The 21,025-nt window shown below is 41.4% G+C and overlaps 1 protein-coding gene across 3 annotated transcripts in view; it reads left to right on the top strand.

The window, feature by feature from the left end:
* The window catches only part of tbc1d22b (TBC1 domain family, member 22B), a 33,882-nt gene extending 15,597 nt beyond the window's left edge, over window positions 1-18,285 (top strand). For all 3 annotated transcript variants that reach the window (XM_059333694.1, XM_059333693.1, XM_059333692.1), the window contains 7 exons: window positions 110-175; window positions 804-918; window positions 2,357-2,463; window positions 2,545-2,620; window positions 3,075-3,202; window positions 10,323-10,418; window positions 15,093-18,285. In XM_059333694.1, coding sequence (XP_059189677.1) covers window positions 110-175; window positions 804-918; window positions 2,357-2,463; window positions 2,545-2,620; window positions 3,075-3,202; window positions 10,323-10,418; window positions 15,093-15,221 — 717 coding nt within the window. In that variant the 3' untranslated portion in view covers window positions 15,222-18,285. The remainder of the gene's footprint in view (window positions 1-109; window positions 176-803; window positions 919-2,356; window positions 2,464-2,544; window positions 2,621-3,074; window positions 3,203-10,322; window positions 10,419-15,092) is intronic.
* Window positions 18,286-21,025: the final 2,740 nt, after the last annotated feature.

The following is a 21,025-nucleotide window of genomic DNA, read 5'->3' as shown; positions in this document are numbered from 1 at the left end:
TTAAACTACAGTTACAGTAAACTAAGGAAACTGTAACTACTCATCAGGAAACATGGTTCTGTGCTTTGATTCTCCTGAGGAACATCTTCATTATGTTTCATCCTGTCAGATCCACATCGATATTCCCAGAACCAACCCTCTGATCCCCTTGTTCCAGCAGCCCACCGTCCAGGAGGTGAGATCACAATAAATCATAAACAGATCAAATTTCTCACTAGTTCAGCCAGAGTTCATGTGCATAAAGCATAAAAATAAGCATAAAATGCTGGTTTTAAGATTAGATTACTTTTTACAGCCTCAAAATGATTGAAATACACTAAATGTAAGCAATTACATTTTTTTCTTACTTTTATCAAATTCAGCTGAAGATTATAAAATATATATATTTGTATATTTAGAGAATAAAAATACTCAGTATTAGTGTAGAATGACTAAGCTAAAAAGGTGATAAAAACCAGATCAAACAGTAAATCTGAGGGAAATGATCTTGCTGCATGGACAGATAATTTACCTTGACAAGATTTATTAAATTAAGATTATTAAATCTAGAAATAAACATGTTGAACATGTTGTTCATGTGGGTGATGTTTTTGTTTACTTCATGATCCTGAATGGATCTGGGGTCATCTGTGACTGAGACATTAACCACAGGATAAAATAACTATGACTACTCTTTGCATCAAAATATTCACGCACTGTTACTCAGAGCAACAATAAATAATAAAGATGATTGTGTGATATTGACCCAGATCAGATAATAAATGTTGTTGTTGTTGTTGTTGTTGTTGTGTTGCTGTGGTCAGGTGTTTGAGCGTATCCTGTTCATCTGGGCGATCCGTCACCCAGCCAGCGGCTACGTCCAGGGCATCAACGACCTGGTCACGCCCTTCTTCGTCGTCTTCCTCTCCGAGTTTGTCAGTAAGTTACTCCTGGGACATTTCCTGCACAGAGCCCAATTATACATGTATATTCACACTGAACCCAAATGCTGTATTTCACAGTGTTGATCAGGGTTTTCCTACTCAAATACCTGATACTTTATAAATCCATGACTCATCTCCAGCCCAGCCAGGATCAGTCCAGCTGTCCCACATTAAACCTCTAGAGCAACCTACATGTTGACTGGAGTTTTATAGCTGCACTGATTGATCTCATTATTGTGTGTATGTCTATTCTACTTACTGTTAGTGGGAGGTTTGTAGTTGTTACTTTGTCCAAAGTCACAGACATTTGTAACCTCTTTGTGATCCGACGGCCCGCTGAGTTTTTGACACCTTTTTTCTTTTAGAGGTGCTAGTGGAGTCCGTTTTAAGCTCTAACTTTAAAAACTGACATGGCCATTTCCAAAGGTGTCCCTTGACCTTGGACCTTAGAATATCTAAATGAAAATGGGTTCTATGGGTTCCCACGAGTCTCCTCTTTACAGACATGCACTTTATGCTTTATGCACTTTATGCTGATCCCATGCACGTTTGGCCATAAACTATTATTCTTATGCAGCACAAATGTGTTTTTTTCATTTACTCTATTTGAATATTTCTGCATTCTAGGGCCCCTAAACCGTTTTGGAATTGTATGTATATATATGTATATATATATATACAACTTCTATTGCCTGTTGACCTTCTATCTCCCCCTAAAAATCCACTGTCCCCCACCCCCAATTTTCTATAAAAGGGGGCAGAATGGTAAGGGGTTAATCAGAAGCGGAGTCTTAATAACGCCTGGATTCCACTGGATGCGTAACGGCTGCAGATCCGTCGTCGGAGCCGTTACACACCCATTATAATCAATGTGTGAGATTCCACCGACTGCAGATCCGCTGCGTAATGAGTCCGACAACGCAGGGCCATCCGACAGCCCTCGCAACACTTGCGCAGAGCTTCTATTTTTGTCGGACGACGGAGCACTACGCATAAATTCAGCACAGAGCAGATCGTTCGGGACAGGAAGTCTTGCACAGACACAAAATAAAACACCGGTATATTTTCAAAATAAAATACCTCGGGTTCGCTAACGAGGTCGGCCGGCTCGTTAACAAGCCGGCCGACCTCGTTAGCGATCGTTAAGACGGAGTCGCTGGATTTGTCTCCAGTCATTAATGAGGAGATGTTGATTATCTTCCAGTTATATCAATTGATTAGGCGTGAATTCGCAAGATCTCGTGCGTCCTCGGGACTCTGCTGTCCGCAACAGCTCCGACACAGACGGATCCGGTGGGTGTTGATGGACTGCGTAGATACGCAGCCGTTGCGGACAGACCCCTGTCGGAGTCGTTACGCATCCAGTGGAATCCAGGCGTAAGAGTCATGTGTTGGGTCATGTTGTGCTTCATCCAGCTGTGTGTGTGTTGCAGCAGAAGATGTGGAGAACTTTGAGGTGTCAGCTCTTCCTCTGGACACTCAGAGGAACATCGAGGCCGACAGCTTCTGGTGCATGAGCAAGCTGCTGGACGGGATCCAGGTCTGAACACACACATTAAACATCATCAAACACTCTAGAAACTCTACATCTGCCCGTTTGCTGAACATTGTTTCCTTCCAGGACAACTACACGTTTGCTCAGCCTGGGATCCAGAACAAGGTGAAGGCTTTAGAGGAGCTGGTCAGCAGGATCGACGGTGAGTGGACTCTAGTGGACTCTAGTGGACTCTAGTGGACTCGAGTGGATCCTAGTGGATCACATGAGACTTTAAATTGAATGATCTTTCAGATCCTAATAATCAATATATCCACTTATCGTTTCCCTCTCCTGTCAGTCAACCGCTTCTACTTTTCCCTTGATGTTTTCTGGATTTCTCCATAGGTTTTCATGTTAATTGTTTGTTTGTTCATTGACATGTAAAATCAAAAACCAATGAAAAGTAAATGACAAAAAAAAAAAAAAATATATAGCATAAAAAAACAACAACAATACTATCGTTTATCGTGATAGTTTCTGGGGAAATATATCGTCCTAAAGAAATAGTTATGGTGACTATGGTTATTAACAGGAAACCAGTTTAACATCTGTGTTTGTCTGCATTTCTTTGTCTGTGTTTATTTGTGTTTATTTGTTTGTGTGTTTTTTTCCAGAGGACATTCACAATCATTTTAAGAGGTACGAGGTGGAGTACCTGCAGTTTGCTTTCCGCTGGATGAACAACCTTCTGATGAGGGAGCTGCCGCTTCGCTGCACTATCCGTCTCTGGGACACCTACCAGGTAGAGTAGAGAGGACACCTACCAGGTAGAGTAGAGAGGACACCTACCAGGTAGAGTAGAGAGGACACCTACCAGGTAGAGTAGAGAGGACACCTACCAGGTAGAGTAGAGAGGACACCTACCAGGTAGAGTAGAGAGGACACCTACCAGGTAGAGTAGAGAGGACACCTACCAGGTAGAGTAGAGAGGACACCTACCAGGTAGAGTAGAGGACACCTACCAGGTAGAGTAGAGAGGACACCTACCAGGTAGAGTAGAGGACACCTACCAGGTAGAGTAGAGAGGACACCTACCAGGTAGAGTAGAGAGGACACCTACCAGGTAGAGTAGAGAGGACACCTACCAGGTAGAGTAGAGGACACCTACCAGGTAGAGTAGAGAGGACACCTACCAGGTAGAGTAGAGGACACCTACCAGGTAGAGTAGAGAGGACACCTACCAGGTAGAGTAGAGAGGACACCTACCAGGTAGAGTAGAGGACACCTACCAGGTAGAGTAGAGAGGACACCTACCAGGTAGAGTAGAGGACACCTACCAGGTAGAGTAGAGAGGACACCTACCAGGTAGAGTAGAGAGGACACCTACCAGGTAGAGTAGAGGACACCTACCAGGTAGAGTAGAGAGGACACCTACCAGGTAGAGTAGAGGACACCTACCAGGTAGAGTAGAGAGGACACCTACCAGGTAGAGTAGAGGACACCTACCAGGTAGGGTAGAGAGGACACCTACCAGGTAGAGTAGAGAGGACACCTACCAGGTAGAGTAGAGGACACCTACCAGGTAGAGTAGAGGACACCTACCAGGTAGAGTAGAGAGGACACCTACCAGGTAGAGTAGAGAGGACACCTACCAGGTAGAGTAGAGAGGACACCTACCAGGTAGAGTAGAGAGGACACCTACCAGGTAGAGTAGAGGACACCTACCAGGTAGAGTAGAGAGGACACCTACCAGGTAGAGTAGAGGACACCTACCAGGTAGAGTAGAGAGGACACCTACCAGGTAGAGTAGAGAGGACACCTACCAGGTAGAGTAGAGAGGACACCTACCAGGTAGAGTAGAGGACACCTACCAGGTAGAGTAGAGAGGACACCTACCAGGTAGAGTAGAGGACACCTACCAGGTAGAGTAGAGAGGACACCTACCAGGTAGAGTAGAGGACACCTACCAGGTAGAGTAGAGAGGACACCTACCAGGTAGAGTAGAGAGGACACCTACCAGGTAGAGTAGAGGACACCTACCAGGTAGAGTAGAGAGGACACCTACCAGGTAGAGTAGAGAGGACACCCTACCAGGTAGAGTAGAGGACACCTACCAGGTAGAGTAGAGAGGACACCTACCAGGTAGAGTAGAGGACACCTACCAGGTAGGTGTAGAGAGGACACCTACCAGGTAGAGTAGAGAGGACACCTACCAGGTAGAGTAGAGGACACCTACCAGGTAGAGTAGAGGACACCTACCAGGTAGAGTAGAGAGGACACCTACCAGGTAGAGGTAGAGGACACCTACCAGGTAGAGTAGAGAGGACACCTACCAGGTAGAGTAGAGGGACACCTACCAGGTAGAGTAGAGAGGACACCTACCAGGTAGAGTAGAGGACACCTACCAGGTAGAGTAGAGGGGACACCTACCAGGTAGAGTAGAGAGGACACCTACCAGGTAGAGTAGAGGACACCTACCAGGTAGAGTAGAGAGGACACCTACCAGGTAGAGTAGAGAGGACACCTACCAGGTAGAGTAGAGGACACCTACCAGGTAGAGTAGAGAGGACACCTACCAGGTAGAGTAGAGGACACCTACCAGGTAGAGTAGAGGACACCTACCAGGTAGAGTAGAGAGGACACCTACCAGGTAGAGTAGAGGACACCTACCAGGTAGAGTAGAGGACACCTACCAGGTAGAGTAGAGAGGACACCTACCAGGTAGAGTAGAGGACACCTACCAGGTAGAGTAGAGAGGACACCTACCAGGTAGAGTAGAGGACACCTACCAGGTAGAGTAGAGGACACCTACCAGGTAGAGTAGAGAGGACACCTACCAGGTAGAGTAGAGGACACCTACCAGGTAGAGTAGAGAGACACCTACCAGGTAGAGTAGAGAGGACACCTACCAGGTAGAGTAGAGGACACCTACCAGGTAGAGTAGAGAGGACACCTACCAGGTAGAGTAGAGGACACCGACCAGGTAGAGTAGAGAGGACACCTACCAGGTAGAGTAGAGGGACACCTACCAGGTAGAGTAGAGGACACCTACCAGGTAGGTAGAGAGGACACCTACCAGGTAGAGTAGAGGACACCTACCAGGTAGAGTAGAGGGACACCTACCAGGTAGAGTAGAGAGGACACCTACCAGGTAGAGTAGAGAGGACACCTACCAGGTAGAGTAGAGGACACCTACCAGGTAGAGTAGAGAGGACACCTACCAGGTAGAGTAGAGAGGACACCTACCAGGTAGAGTAGAGGACACCTACCAGGTAGAGTAGAGAGGACACCTACCAGGTAGAGTAGAGAGAGGACACCTACCAGGTAGAGTAGAGCACACCTACCAGGTAGAGTAGAGAGGACACCTACCAGGTAGAGTAGAGGACACCTACCAGGTAGAGTAGAGGACACCTTACCAAGGGTAGAGTAGAGAGGACACCTACCAGGTAGAGTAGAGGACACCTACCAGGTAGAGTAGAGAGGACATCTACCAGGTAGAGTAGAGAGGACACCTACCAGGTAGAGTAGAGGGACACCTACCAGGTAGAGTAGAGGACACCTACCAGGTAGAGTAGAGAGGACACCTACCAGGTAGAGTAGAGGACACCTACCAGGTAGAGTAGAGAGGACACCTACCAGGTAGAGTAGAGGACACCGACCAGGTAGAGTAGAGGACACCTACCAGGTAGAGTAGAGAGGACACCTACCAGGTAGAGTAGAGAGGACACCTACCAGGTAGAGTAGAGGGACACCTACCAGGTAGAGTAGAGGACACCTACCAGGTAGAGTAGAGAGGACACCTACCAGGTAGAGTAGAGAGGACACCTACCAGGTAGAGTAGAGGGACACCTACCAGGTAGAGTAGAGAGGACACCTACCAGGTAGAGTAGAGAGGGACACCTACCAGGTAGAGTAGAGAGGGACACCTACCAGGTAGAGTAGAGGACACCTACCAGGTAGAGTAGAGAGGACACCTACCAGGTAGAGTAGAGAGGACACCTACCAGGTAGAGTAGAGGACACCTACCAGGTAGAGTAGAGAGGACACCTACCAGGTAGAGTAGAGAGGACACCTACCAGGTTAGAGTAGAGGACACCTACCAGGTAGAGTAGAGGACACCTACCAGGTAGAGTAGAGAGGACACCTACCAGGTAGAGTAGAGGACACCTACCAGGTAGAGTAGAGAGGACACCTACCAGGTAGAGTAGAGGACACCTACCAGGTAGAGTAGAGAGGACACCCTACCAGGTAGAGTAGAGAGGACACCTACCAGGTAGAGTAGAGGACACCTACCAGGTAGAGTAGAGGACACCTACCAGGTAGAGTAGAGAGGACACCTACCAGGTAGAGTAGAGGACACCTACCAGGTAGAGTAGAGAGGACACCTACCAGGTAGAGTAGAGGACACCGACCAGGTAGAGTAGAGGACACCTACCAGGTAGAGTAGAGAGGACACCTACCAGGTAGAGTAGAGAGGACACCTACCAGGTAGAGTAGAGGACACCTACCCAGGTAGAGTAGAGAGGACACCTACCAGGTAGAGTAGAGAGGACACCTACCAGGTAGAGTAGAGGACACCTACCAGGTAGAGAGTAGAGGACACCTACCAGGTAGAGTAGAGAGGACACCTACCAGGTAGAGTAGAGGACACCTACCAGGTAGAGTAGAGAGGACACCTACCAGGTAGAGTAGAGGACACCTACCAGGTAGAGTAGAGGACACCTACCAGGTAGAGTAGAGAGGACACCTACCAGGTAGAGTAGAGGGACACCTACCAGGTAGAGTAGAGGACACCTACCAGGTAGAGTAGAGAGGACACCTACCAGGTAGAGTAGAGGACACCTACCAGGTAGAGTAGAGGACACCTACCAGGTAGAGTAGAGAGGACACCTACCAGGTAGAGTAGAGGACACCTACCAGGTAGAGTAGAGAGGACACCTACCAGGTAGAGTAGAGAGGACACCTACCAGGTAGAGTAGAGGACACCTACCAGGTAGAGTAGAGGACACCTACCAGGTAGAGTAGAGAGGACACCTACCAGGTAGAGTAGAGGACACCTACCAGGTAGAGTAGAGAGGACACCTACCAGGTAGAGTAGAGGACACCGACCAGGTAGAGTAGAGGACACCTACCAGGTAGAGTAGAGAGGACACCTACCAGGTAGAGTAGAGAGGACACCTACCAGGTAGAGTAGAGGACACCTACCAGGTAGAGTAGAGGACACCTACCAGGTAGAGTAGGAGAGGACACCTACCAGGTAGAGTAGAGAGGACACCTACCAGGTAGAGTAGAGAGGACACCTACCAGGTAGAGTAGAGGACACCTACCAGGTAGAGTAGAGGACACCTACCAGGTAGAGTAGAGAGGACACCTACCAGGTAGAGTAGAGGGACACCTACCAGGTAGAGTAGAGGACACCTACCAGGTAGAGTGTAGAGTAGAGGACACCTACCAGGTAGAGTAGAGGACACCTACCAGGTAGAGTAGAGAGGACACCTACCAGGTAGAGTAGAGGACACCTACCAGGTAGAGTAGAGGACACCTACCAGGTAGAGTAGAGAGGACACCTACCAGGTAGAGTAGAGGACACCTACCAGGTAGAGTAGAGGACACCTACCAGGTAGAGTAGAGAGGACACCTACCAGGTAGAGTAGAGAGGACACCTACCAGGTAGAGTAGAGGACACCTACCAGGTAGAGTAGAGGACACCTACCAGGTAGAGTAGAGGACACCTACCAGGTAGAGTAGAGAGGACACCTACCAGGTAGAGTAGAGGACACCTACCAGGTAGAGTAGAGGACACCTACCAGGTAGAGTAGAGGACACCTACCAGGTAGAGTAGAGAGGACACCTACCAGGTAGAGTAGAGAGGACACCTACCAGGTAGAGTAGAGGACACCTACCAGGTAGAGTAGAGGACACCTACCAGGTAGAGTAGAGAGGACACCTACCAGGTAGAGTAGAGAGGACACCTACCAGGTAGAGTAGAGAGGACACCTACCAGGTAGAGTAGAGGACACCTACCAGGTAGAGTAGAGGACACCTACCAGGTAGAGTAGAGGACACCTACCAGGTAGAGTAGAGGACACCTACCAGGTAGAGTAGAGAGGACACCTACCAGGTAGAGTAGAGGACACCTACCAGGTAGAGTAGAGGACACCTACCAGGTAGAGTAGAGGACACCTACCAGGTAGAGTAGAGAGGACACCTACCAGGTAGAGTAGAGAGGACACCTACCAGGTAGAGTAGAGGACACCTACCAGGTAGAGTAGAGGACACCTACCAGGTAGAGTAGAGAGGACACCTACCAGGTAGAGTAGAGGACACCTACCAGGTAGAGTAGAGAGGACACCTACCAGGTAGAGTAGAGAGGACACCTACCAGGTAGAGTAGAGGACACCTACCAGGTAGAGTAGAGGACACCTACCAGGTAGAGTAGAGAGGACACCTACCAGGTAGAGTAGAGGACACCTACCAGGTAGAGTAGAGAGGACACCTACCAGGTAGAGTAGAGGACACCTACCAGGTAGAGTAGAGAGGACACCTACCAGGTAGAGTAGAGGACACCTACCAGGTAGAGTAGAGGACACCTACCAGGTAGAGTAGAGGACACCTACCAGGTAGAGTAGAGAGGACACCTACCAGGTAGAGTAGAGGACACCTACCAGGTAGAGTAGAGGACACCTACCAGGTAGAGTAGAGAGGACACCTACCAGGTAGAGTAGAGGACACCTACCAGGTAGAGTAGAGAGGACACCGACCAGGTAGAGTAGAGGACACCTACCAGGTAGAGTAGAGAGGACACCTACCAGGTAGAGTAGAGGACACCGACCAGGTAGAGTAGAGAGGACACCTACCAGGTAGAGTAGAGGACACCTACCAGGTAGAGTAGAGAGGACACCTACCAGGTAGAGTAGAGGACACCGACCAGGTAGAGTAGAGAGGACACCTACCAGGTAGAGTAGAGAGGACACCTACCAGGTAGAGTAGAGGACACCTACCAGGTAGAGTAGAGAGGACACCTACCAGGTAGAGTAGAGGACACCGACCAGGTAGAGTAGAGAGGACACCTACCAGGTAGAGTAGAGAGGACACCTACCAGGTAGAGTAGAGAGGACACCTACCAGGTAGAGTAGAGAGGACACCAGCAGAAAACCTGCACAGTAGAAAGGATTACAGGATAAAACTATAAGATGAAAACTGTCAGCCTAAAAAAAGGAACTATAGAGTTCACACGAAAGGTGTGTAAAAACCAGATATAAACACTAAATCTGAGGGAAAAGGTCCTCAAAACAGGTAAATTATCTGCCCATGCAGCAAGATATTTTCACTTGACAAGATTTCTTCAATTAAGATTGTTAAATCTAGAAATAATCATGTCTACAGATGCATTTAGAAGGCTTCAAATAAGCATAAAATGCTGGTTTTAAGATCAGCTTACTTAAAAAGTAACATTTTACAGCCTCAAAATAAGTGAAATATACTAAACATAACCATAAAATGCTGGTTTTAAGATGAGATTACTTAAAAATTTAACCTTTTACAGCCTCAAAATAAGTGAAATACACTAAATATAAGCAATTACACATTTTGTTTTCTTACTTTTAGCAAATTAAGCTGAAGATTATGAATATATATATATATATATATATATATATATATATACATATATATATATAGCTGCATGGACAGATAATTTACCTTCACAAGATTTCTTAAATTAAGATTATTAAATCTAGAAATAAGCATGTTGAACACTTAAAATAAGAAATTAACTCTTTAAACAAGATCAATTATTGAATCAAATAATTGTCAGTGAACAGCGTTTGTTAGTTGACCAGGTCCAGGTCCAGGTTTCCAGGTTTCCAGGTTTCCAGGTCTCCTCCTCCCTGTTGATGGTCTCTGCTTGTTGTGTTCTCCAGGCTGAATCTGAAGGATTCTCCCACTTCCACCTCTACGTCTGTTCTGCTTTCCTCATCGAGTGGCGCAAAGAAATCCTCTCCATGGTCGACTTTCAGGTACCAGCTAGTGGAAGCACATTTCTGACAGTAAAGGGAAAAAAAGTCCAGTTAATTTACTGAGTATCTCAAAATAGTGACAAAATAACGTAGTATTAGTAAATACCTTTTGCTGCTAGATTAATGTTCTGAGGATTGTTGAGTGTGCTCACTATCTCACCACCGGCTTCTTCCTAGATTTTATTCTTCTGTTTCTTCCGTGGCAGCAGCAGTTGATTTCAGTTGATTGCTCTGATTGGTGGACGCCACCTGGCCCTGGTTGCTTAGCTACCAAAGCCTGCCCCCCCCCCCCTAACTGACGAGTTTTAGACTCAAACTGACGAGTTTTAGACACTAACTGACGAGTTTTAAACAAAAACTGACGAGTTTTAAACACTAACTGACAAGTTTTAGACACTAACTGACGAGTTTTAAACAAAAACTGACGAGTTTTAAACACTAAATGACAAGTTTTAGACACTGACTAGTTTTAGACACTGACTAGTTTTAGACAATGACTAGTTTTAAACACTAACTGACGAGTTTTAGACACTAACTGACGAGTTTTAGACACTAACTGACTAGTTTTAGACACTAACTGACTAGTTTTAGACAATGACGAGTTTTAGACACTAACTGACTAGTTTTAGACACTAACTGACTAGTTTTAGACACTAACTGACAAGTTTTAGACACTAACTTACGAGTTTTAGACACTAACTGACGAGTTTTAGACACGAACTGACGAGTTTTAGACACTAACTGACTAGTTTTAGACACTAACTGACTAGTTTTAGACAATGACGAGTTTTAGACACTAACTGACTAGTTTTAGACACTAACTGACTAGTTTTAGACACTAACTGATCAGTTTTAGACAATGACGAGTTTTAGACACTAACTGACTAGTTTTAAACACTAACTGACGAGTTTTAGACACTAACTGACTAGTTTTAGACAATGACTAGTTTTAAACACTAACTGACGAGTTTTAGACACTAACTGACTAGTTTTAAACACTAACTGACAAGTTTTAGACACCAACTGACGAGTTTTAGACACTAACTGACTAGTTTTAAACACTAACTGACAAGTTTTAGACACTAACTGACGAGTTTTAGACACTAACTGACTAGTTTTAGACACTTACTGACTAGTTTTAGACAATGACGAGTTTTAGACACTAACTGACGAGTTTTAGACACTAACTGACGAGTTTTAGAGACTAACTGACGAGTTTTAGACACTAACTGACAAGTTTTAGACACTAACTGACGAGTTTTAGACACTAACTGACGAGTTTTAGACACGAACTGACGAGTTTTAGACACTAACTGACTAGTTTTAGACACTTACTGACTAGTTTTAGACAATGACGAGTTTTAGACACTAACTGACTAGTTTTAGACACTAACTGATGAGTTTTAGACACTAAATGACGAGTTTTAGACACGAACTGACTAGTTTTAGACACTAACTGATGAGTTTTAGACACTAACTGACTAGTTTTAGGCACTAACTGACGAGTTTTAGACACTAACTGACCAGTTTTAGACACTAACTGACCAGTTTTAGACACTAACTGACTAGTTTTAGACACTAACTGATGAGTTTTAGACACTAACTGACTAGTTTTAGACACTAACTGACAAGTTTTAGACACTAACTGACTCGTTTTAGACACTAACTGACGAGTTTTAGACACTAACTGACGAGTTTTAGACACTAACTGACTAGTTTTAGACACTAACTGACGAGTTTTAGACACTAACTGACGAGTTTTAGACACGAACTGACTAGTTTTAGACACTAACTGACGAGTTTTAGACACTAACTGACTAGTTTTAGACACTAACTGACGAGTTTTAGACACTAACTGACGAGTTTTAGACACTAACTGACTAGTTTTAGACACTAACTGACGAGTTTTAGACACTAACTGACTAGTTTTAGACACTAACTGACGAGTTTTAGACACTAACTGACGAGTTTTAGACACTAACTGACTAGTTTTAGACACTAACTGACGAGTTTTAGACACTAACTGACTAGTTTTAGACACTAACTGACGAGTTTTAGACACTAACTGACTAGTTTTAGACACTAACTGACTAGTTTTAGACACTAACTGACGAGTTTTAGACACTAACTGACTAGTTTTAGACACTAACTGACGAGTTTTAGACACTAACTGACGAGTTTTAGACACTAACTGACTAGTTTTAGACACTAACTGACGAGTTTTAGACACTAACTGACTAGTTTTAGACACTAACTGACGAGTTTTAGACACTAACTGACTAGTTTTAGACACTAACTGATGAGTTTTAGACACGAACTGACTAGTTTTAGACACTAACTGACGAGTTTTAGACACTAACTGACGAGTTTTAGACACTAACTGACTAGTTTTAGACATTAACTGACGAGTTTTAGACACTAACTGACTAGTTTTAGACACTAACTGACTAGTTTTAGACACTAACTGACGAGTTTTAGACACTAACTGACTAGTTTTAGACACTAACTGACGAGTTTTAGACACTAACTGACTAGTTTTAGACACTAACTGACTAGTTTTAGACACTAACTGACGAGTTTTAGACACTAACTGACTAGTTTTAGACACTAACTGACGAGTTTTAGACACTAACTGACTAGTTTTAGACACTAAATGACTAGTTTTAGACACTAACTGACGAGTTTTAGACACTAACTCACTCGTTTTAGACACTAACTGACAAGTTTTAGACACTAACTGACGAGTTTTAGACACTGACTAGTTTTAGACACTAACTGACGAGTTTTAGACACTAACTGACTAGTTTTAGACACTAACTGACTAGTTTTAGACACTAACTGACGAGTTTTAGACACTAACTGACTAGTTTTAGACACTAACTGACGAGTTTTAGACACTAACTGATCAGTTTTAGACACTAACTGACGAGTTTTAGACACTAACTGACGAGTTTTAGACACTAACTGACTAGTTTTAGACACTAACTGACGAGTTTTAAGAAGAACTCAGGATGCTCAAAGTGAAGTCTGATCACTGATAGGAGCTACGGTTTGGAGTAAAATGCTTTCTGTTGGAGGAGAAAGTTTTGCTGTTTTTTGATTTCTGTCAGTGCTCTGATTGGTGGACGCCACCTGGCCCTGGTTGCTTAGAAACCAAAGCCTTTTTTCTTCTCATTTTTACTTTTTTCTCGTTATTTTGACAGTGTCAGACAGACACACACACACAGACACAAAGACACACACATGGACAAACACACACACAGACACAAAGACACACACATGGACAAACACACACACACACCAGCACCTGGTTTATTATCTTACAGGACTTCCTCCTCTTTTCCATTTTGAAAACAGTTCAAATCATAATCTAATAATGTAGTTTTAAGTAGTTTTTATTTTTTGGAAAATGCTTTTTATTAGTTGTAGTTTAGTTTTTATTAGTTGTAGTTTAGTTTTTGTTAGTTGTAGTTTAGTTTTTATTAGTTGTAGTTTAGTTTTTATTAGTTGTAGTTTAGTTTTTATTAGTTGTAGTTGTTTTGTAATGGGGTATTTGTTGGGTCCAGATTCAATAAGGTCACAATAAATGTTTCCTTTATTTCCTTTGTCTGATCCATCTCAGCCCCAATAAGTTTATTAAGTCATAAAACCAGATAGATGAAATAGATTTCATAACAACCGAAAAGGTTTACGGATAAAAAAAAGTTGACAAAGGCGAAAACGAAGGACATTTCACTATAATTTTAGTTAGTTTGAGTTAGTTTTGGAACCACAAAATACAGTTTCAGTTAGTTATTGTTTTTTAAAAACTCACTTTCAGTCAACGAAAATGTTTTTTCAATTCTAGTTTCCGTTATTTCGTTTCGTTTTTGTTAACTATAATCTAATCTTGGTTGCAGGATGTTGTAATGTCACATCCTGTATATATCTGTGAATGCTCTATATATTCTATATATTCTATTAGTCAGGCGGCTTAGCTAAATAAAGGGGACACGCTGGACAAAAGCACCACATTTTTTCCACGTGCTCCTCTATCACCATAGGTTTCAATTTTTGGTAGGAGCCACTTCATCAAGATGGCCGATCCGAGATGGCACCCATATAAAGTCTATGAGAACCAATACATCTTCCAAGCCACACAGAAGGTCAATCTTGGTGTCAAAATCTACATTTTCTGGGTCCAGGAATCATTTAAAGCTGTTGAGAATATCACTAGATGATTATTTGATCAAATAGAAATGTTCATTTTCACCCAGACTGGTAGGCAACTCGCTTCAAGTGCTGCAGCAGAGAATCCTGAGCTGAAAATGTTTGGAATCTAATAATTATGTAAATACATGGCCAAAATGAACATATCTATTTGATCATCTAGTGATATTCTCAGTAGCTTTAAATTATTCTTTGACCCAGAAAATGTATATTTTGACACTAAGATTGACCTTCTAAGTGGCTTAGAAGATATACTGGTTCTCATAGATTTTATATGGCTGCCATCTCCGATCTGCAATCTTGATGAAGTGGCTCCTACCAAAAATTGAAACCTATAGTGATAGAAAGCATGTGGAAAAAATTTGGTGCTTTTGTCCGACATGTCCCCTTTCTTCCCAAATCTGGTCCTAAGCCGCCGGACTATATATATTCCAGTGCGTGTAACTAATGTTGTGTTCTCCTCAGGGCCTCCTGATGCTCCTGCAGAACCTTCCTACCATCCACTGGGGCAACGAGGAGGTGGGCCTCCTTCTGGCTGAGGCCTACAGACTCAAGTACATGTTTGCAGACGCTCCCAGCCACTACAAGAGATAGATACTGGAGGTAGGAGGCTGCTCCCAGTCAGACCAGTACACAGTCTTAATCCAGAACCACAGCAGACTGGAACTGGAAGGACTCCCAGTGTGTGAGACGCTCCAGACTACAGATCTGGTCCTGAGGTCACCTGGAACAGACTGCCCAGGTCTCAACTCTTCTCCTGTGAAAATCAAGTCCAGTGAATGTCACGTCATGCTGCGTTCAAATGCACTCGGAACTCGGAAAGATCCGAGTTGGAAATTCCGACTTCGGAGGTAAATGCGTTTCATTGCTCAACCTCTAAAAAAAACATGGCCGACCACAGCAAACTGATGTTTGTCTGGAGAAATTATTAGAATTAGAAATTATTCATCAGCTACTTTAGAGACAAAAATATCATTAAATCTTATCAATTTCCTGGATATAATAAAAAGAAGTGCAGTATTACACCTTATAGACTAATGTAGTTTAAATATGGGACAAACTATAATATTTTTGACACTTTTATTGAGCTTTTTCGTCCCTACTACGCTCACACAAACTCTTTAATGAACAGAGTGGGAGAGCAAATACCACCACACAGTAATCCTGCACTTTTAGTAACACAAATGATAAATTAAACGACTAAATGTTGAAGATAAAGTGACTGTTTTCCACGTATTTCCGACCTACTCGGCTGCTTGGATCCTACTTGAATTCCCGAGTCGGAATCCCGAGTTCAAGTTCCGTTCTGTTGCAGTTTTCCCACTCGGAGGTCGGATCTTTCCGAGTTCGGAGTGCAATTGAACGCAGCGTTAGAGTTGATGGTGCCCCCATACGGCTCAGAGAACATGAGACTACTGTACTATATGGATGGACTGTTACAGTATGATAACCATAGCTATGCCACATATACAAACTGTACTTATACAGGTGTTGTTCATGCAACAGTAACTGTCTCTGCAGTGGAACCAACACTGATAAAAAAAGGTGTTTAAAACAAGATCAAACAGTAAATCTGAGGGAAATGATCTTGCTGCATGGACAGATAATTTACCTTGACAAGATTTATTAAATTAAGATTATTAAATCTAGAAATAAGCATGTTGAACACTTAAAATAAGAAATTAACTCTTCAAACAAGAATAAAACCAGTTAAACCAGAATAAAACCAGAATAAAACCAGAATAAAACCATTTAAAACCAGAATAAAACCAAGAGATTTCTTAAATTAAGATTATTAAATCTAGAAATAAGCATGTTGAACACTTAAAATAAGAAATCAACTCTTAAAACAAGAATGAAACCAGAATAAAACCAGTTCAAACCACTTAAAACCGCATAAAACCAAAGATTTATTAAATTCAGATTATTAAATGTAGAAATAAGCATGTTGAACATACAAACCAGATAAATCAAAGAATAAAGCTGCCAGCAGTGAAGAGTTCATTTTATGACTTCAACTTTTCATTTCAAAATAATAACTTTTTTTTAAAATGTCATTTCAACTTTTATCTCATGATTTCGACTTTTATATCATAATTTTAAAAAATTCAATCTCATAATTTTGACTTTTATCTCATAATTTCCATTTTTTTATCTCAAAATTATGACTTTTTTAAATCTCATTTCAACTTTTATCTCATGATTTCGACTTTTACATCATAATTAAAACATTTTAATCTCATTATTTCGACTTTTATCTCATAATTTCCATTTTTTATCTCAAAATTATGACTTTTTTAAATGTCATTTCAACTTTTGTCTCATAATTTCGACTTTTATATCATAATAAAAAAAATGCAATCTCATTATTTCGATTTTCTCATAATTGAATTTTTTTTATCTCAAAATTATGACTTTTTAACCTCATAATTTCAATTTTTAATCTCATAATTTCGACTTTTTCATAATTTAGCAGCGATGAACTGGCCCGAGCAGAGTGACCTGATGATTATTTGTTTCTTACCAAGATTTAAAAAAAAACTTTAGATTTAGAAGTGTTAGATCATTTATCTGGTTTTAAGAGTTAATTTCTTATTTTAAGTGTTCAACATGCTTATTTCTAGATTTAATAATCTTAATTTAATAAATCTTGTCAAGGTAAATTATCTGTCCATGCAGCAAGATCATTTCCCTCAGATTTACTGTTTCATCTGGTTTTTTTATCAGTGTCCACTCAGAGGAACATGCTGTAATATAAAGGGATAATGTGAGATTATTATAATTTTCTTGACGGATGGCTTGTACAGATTATATTATTTTAAAGATTTGTTTTGGTTGTTGTTGTACAAGGGAAACATTTAGATGTAAGATGACTTTATTTTCTCTTTGAAAACACACTAACTCCAGATCACTGTCTAATGCAGCAGAAAAACAACAACAACAACAACAACAACACATGTTTACTGTCCTACAAAGTCTAACTGCAGTAACTAGATTTATGGTCGAAATTGGAATTTAGGTTTTCATTTAGCTTTATTTCAGAGGAATAATGATTGCAGTAACTACAAAATCCAGGAAAAAAGTGAGATAAAATCCAATCCACTTTATTTATAGAGCACAATTTTAGCAAACACAAGGTTTCCAAAGTGCTGCACAATAATAAACAGATAACACAATACAAAGAGATGTTAAAAAAAAACACAATAGAAAAGTAAAATACAGTAAGATAAAATAAATTATAAATAGAATAAAATAAATAAAATGTACTGCCCACACAAAATAAAATATGCATTTATACAAATAAAAACATAAAAACATAAAATCAACACTCTACATGGTGTTAAAAGCCAACAAAAATTATATTAAGACTAAAATATAACATTACTTTATAATATTAAGTCTAAAATACACAAATATAGTTTGAATAGAGTTGTTAAACACTTTTAAAACAACATTATAGTTCCTGCTCTCTGTTTATCATCACTGTTAGAACCTTTTACAGCAAAACCAGAGACAGAAACTATGTTTTTGGGGTCAAAGGTCAAATAAATCATCATGATTTTTTAGCATAAAAATGACATCATCAATACATGTAGAAATAAGTGTCATATCACTTATCTAACTATAACACATTAGGCTGGACAGTTAAAAAACTTTTAAAAAACTTTAAAAAAGCAGTTTTTCTCAGTTTAACCCTTTGTGTTACTGCAGTTAGACTCTGTAGGGCAGAATGTATCTTACATTAAAAAATAATTAAATTAAAAAATATATTATTTTGACCCCCGGCCCCTAATGACAGTAGACTTGAGTTGCATTCAGGGAACCAGATTTGAACTGTACAATCAGTTTTAAATGAATTTAATTACTAATATTTAATATTTAGGGCCCGAGCACTAAGAGTGGAGGACTCTATTGGAACTGGTCCGTTTATTATTATAACGGCAAATGAATTGCGTTTTTTTGAGGCTTTATCAAATTCCAAAACTCACAAATTTACGTATTTTTCATTGGTTTCAGAAGTGGGCGTGGCTAAATGACCTACTAGCACCCCCTAATTGAATTGAGCCCCTAAAACAAGTTTGTCGTAGAGACAAGAAATTTGGCCCATCCATGTATCATGGGAAGACGCACCAAAAAGTCTCAAGAAGCCATACCAAAAAACGGACAGGAAGTCGGCCATCTTGGATTGAAAATGGCGTTTTCAAGGTTTTTCGCCATTTCCAAGCCACATAGTTTAACAAACTCCTCCTACAGATTTAATCCGATCAACTTCAGACTTGTTCAGTACCATCACAAGGCCTTTGACATCAAAAGCTATTAAAAGCTTTGCAGACCGTCACGCTATGTGGGCGTGGCATGGCGGCGAAATATGGTGTTTTGGCATAAAAGACGAGACTGTCTAACTTGACCATACATTGTCCAATCTGCCTCAAACTTGTCATGCATGATGATGGTCCATCACTGAACAGTTCTACATAACAATATTTCATAAAGACCCTCCCCCTTTTATTAGCCACGCCCCCTTTTCCTAACTAATGAACCGTTTGTCGTAGAGACTTGTATGAGGTGTCAGATTACTGGATCACCTCGTCCCTCCAACGATCTCTGGACCCCCAACGGCTCCACTCTGCTCGGGCCCTTTCAATGCTGCTGCAGCTTTAATTTGAATTATATTAGGTATTAGACCTCCGCTAATCTGAGCCTAGGTCGCGAGTGTACAGTGGGGCAAAAAAGTCTTTAGTCAGCCACTGATTGTGCAAGTTCTCCTACTTAAAGATTAAAATATTAAAAGATGAGAGAGGTCTGTAATTTTCATCATAGCTACACTTCAACTATGAGAGACAGAATGAGAAAAAAAATCCAGGAAATCACATTGTAGCATTTTTAAAGAATTTATTTGTAAATTATGGTGGAAAATGAGTATTTGGTCACCCACAAACAAGCAAGATTTCTGTCTCTCAGAGACCTGTAACTTCTCCTTTAAGAAGCTCTTCTGTCCTCCACTCGTTACCTGTATTAATGGCACCTGTTTGACCTGGTTACCTGTATAAAGACACCTGTCCACAGCCTCAAACAGACACACTCCAGACTCAACCATGGCAGAGACCAAAGAGCTGCTGGAGGAGACAATCAGAGGCTGACTAAATAGTAAAAGTGGCAAATATTAGCTCCTGGGTTTTATTTCAAGTTGTGTTTTGGGTCACAAGAGGAAGAACTGATTGAGGATCAGTTTGCCTTGTTCATTATAAATTAACATTTCAGATCCCTTCGAGGCAACAGTGGTAAAAGTCTTCATTTATCTGCCTCTGAAGAGAATAATGTAGCTTTGAAATTCCTCGTTCATGCGTCTGCTGAAATGGGTTTCATTTGATTTTTTTGGGGAACTAAGTGAAATAAATCTAAATTTTGTTATATTTTTGACAGTTAAAATACAATTTTAGTTTTTTAAAATAACTTCTTAGAGATTGCGGCACATTGAAACACTCATAACTGGCACAAGATGACATCAGTAACGACTTCTGGCCTGAAACTGCTGATTTAAAACGTTTCAAAGTCCTTATTATGCATTACAATGAGACTGATGAGCTGATAAAACATGAAGTATCTGATATAGAGATACCTGGAGTCACTGTAAAAACTGCATATGCATAGAAGAGGTTGACAGTGTTGGATTCCCTCAGTTTAGGGTTATTTTAGTGATTGTTTACAAGGTTAAAGATATTTTAAAAATGGAGGAAATCCTGTCAGGTGCAAATATGGTTTAACCCTAAAAAACTCTACCAAAAGGTTCCTCAGTGGTTTACAGTATCAGTACAGTATTCACTAAACCTCCAGGTGTTTAAAATGACCGTTACTCCTTCTAGTCAGGAGGAGGAGCTAAATAAAGGACACGGAGGACTAAAGAAACATTTTTTTTTCCACCATAAGTTTCTATTTCTGATGGGAGCCACTTCATCAAGATGGTAGATTGGAGATGGCTCCCATATAAAATCTATGAGAACCAATAAATCTTCCAAGCCACTCAGAAGGTCAATGTTGGTGTTAAAATCTACATTTTCTGGGTCAAAGAATCATTTAAAGCTGTTGAGAATATCACTAGATGATTATTTGATCTAATAGATATGTTCATTTTGTGTTTAAACTCATTAATAAAGGTCATATACGGTGCATATATTCCGAAAAATGAATAACATGCAGAAATTTAATTTGACTTTATTAGCTTCTTTCTTTCACCTCTCTCTCCTCCTCCTCTCTCTCTCCTCCTCCTCTCTCTCTCTCTCCCTTTCTCCTCCTCCTCTCTCTCTCCTCCTTTCTCCTCCTCCTCTCTCTCTCTCTCTCTCTCTCTTTCCTTTCTCCTCCTCCTCCTCTATCTCTCTCTCTTCTCCTCCTCCTCCTCT

The sequence above is a fragment of the Centropristis striata genome, chromosome 5 (genome assembly GCF_030273125.1).
Source record: "Centropristis striata isolate RG_2023a ecotype Rhode Island chromosome 5, C.striata_1.0, whole genome shotgun sequence".
Classification (NCBI taxonomy): domain Eukaryota; kingdom Metazoa; phylum Chordata; class Actinopteri; order Perciformes; family Serranidae; genus Centropristis; species Centropristis striata.
The sequence above is the reverse complement of the archived record's forward strand: the minus strand, read 5'-3'. Positions and strand labels throughout refer to the sequence as shown.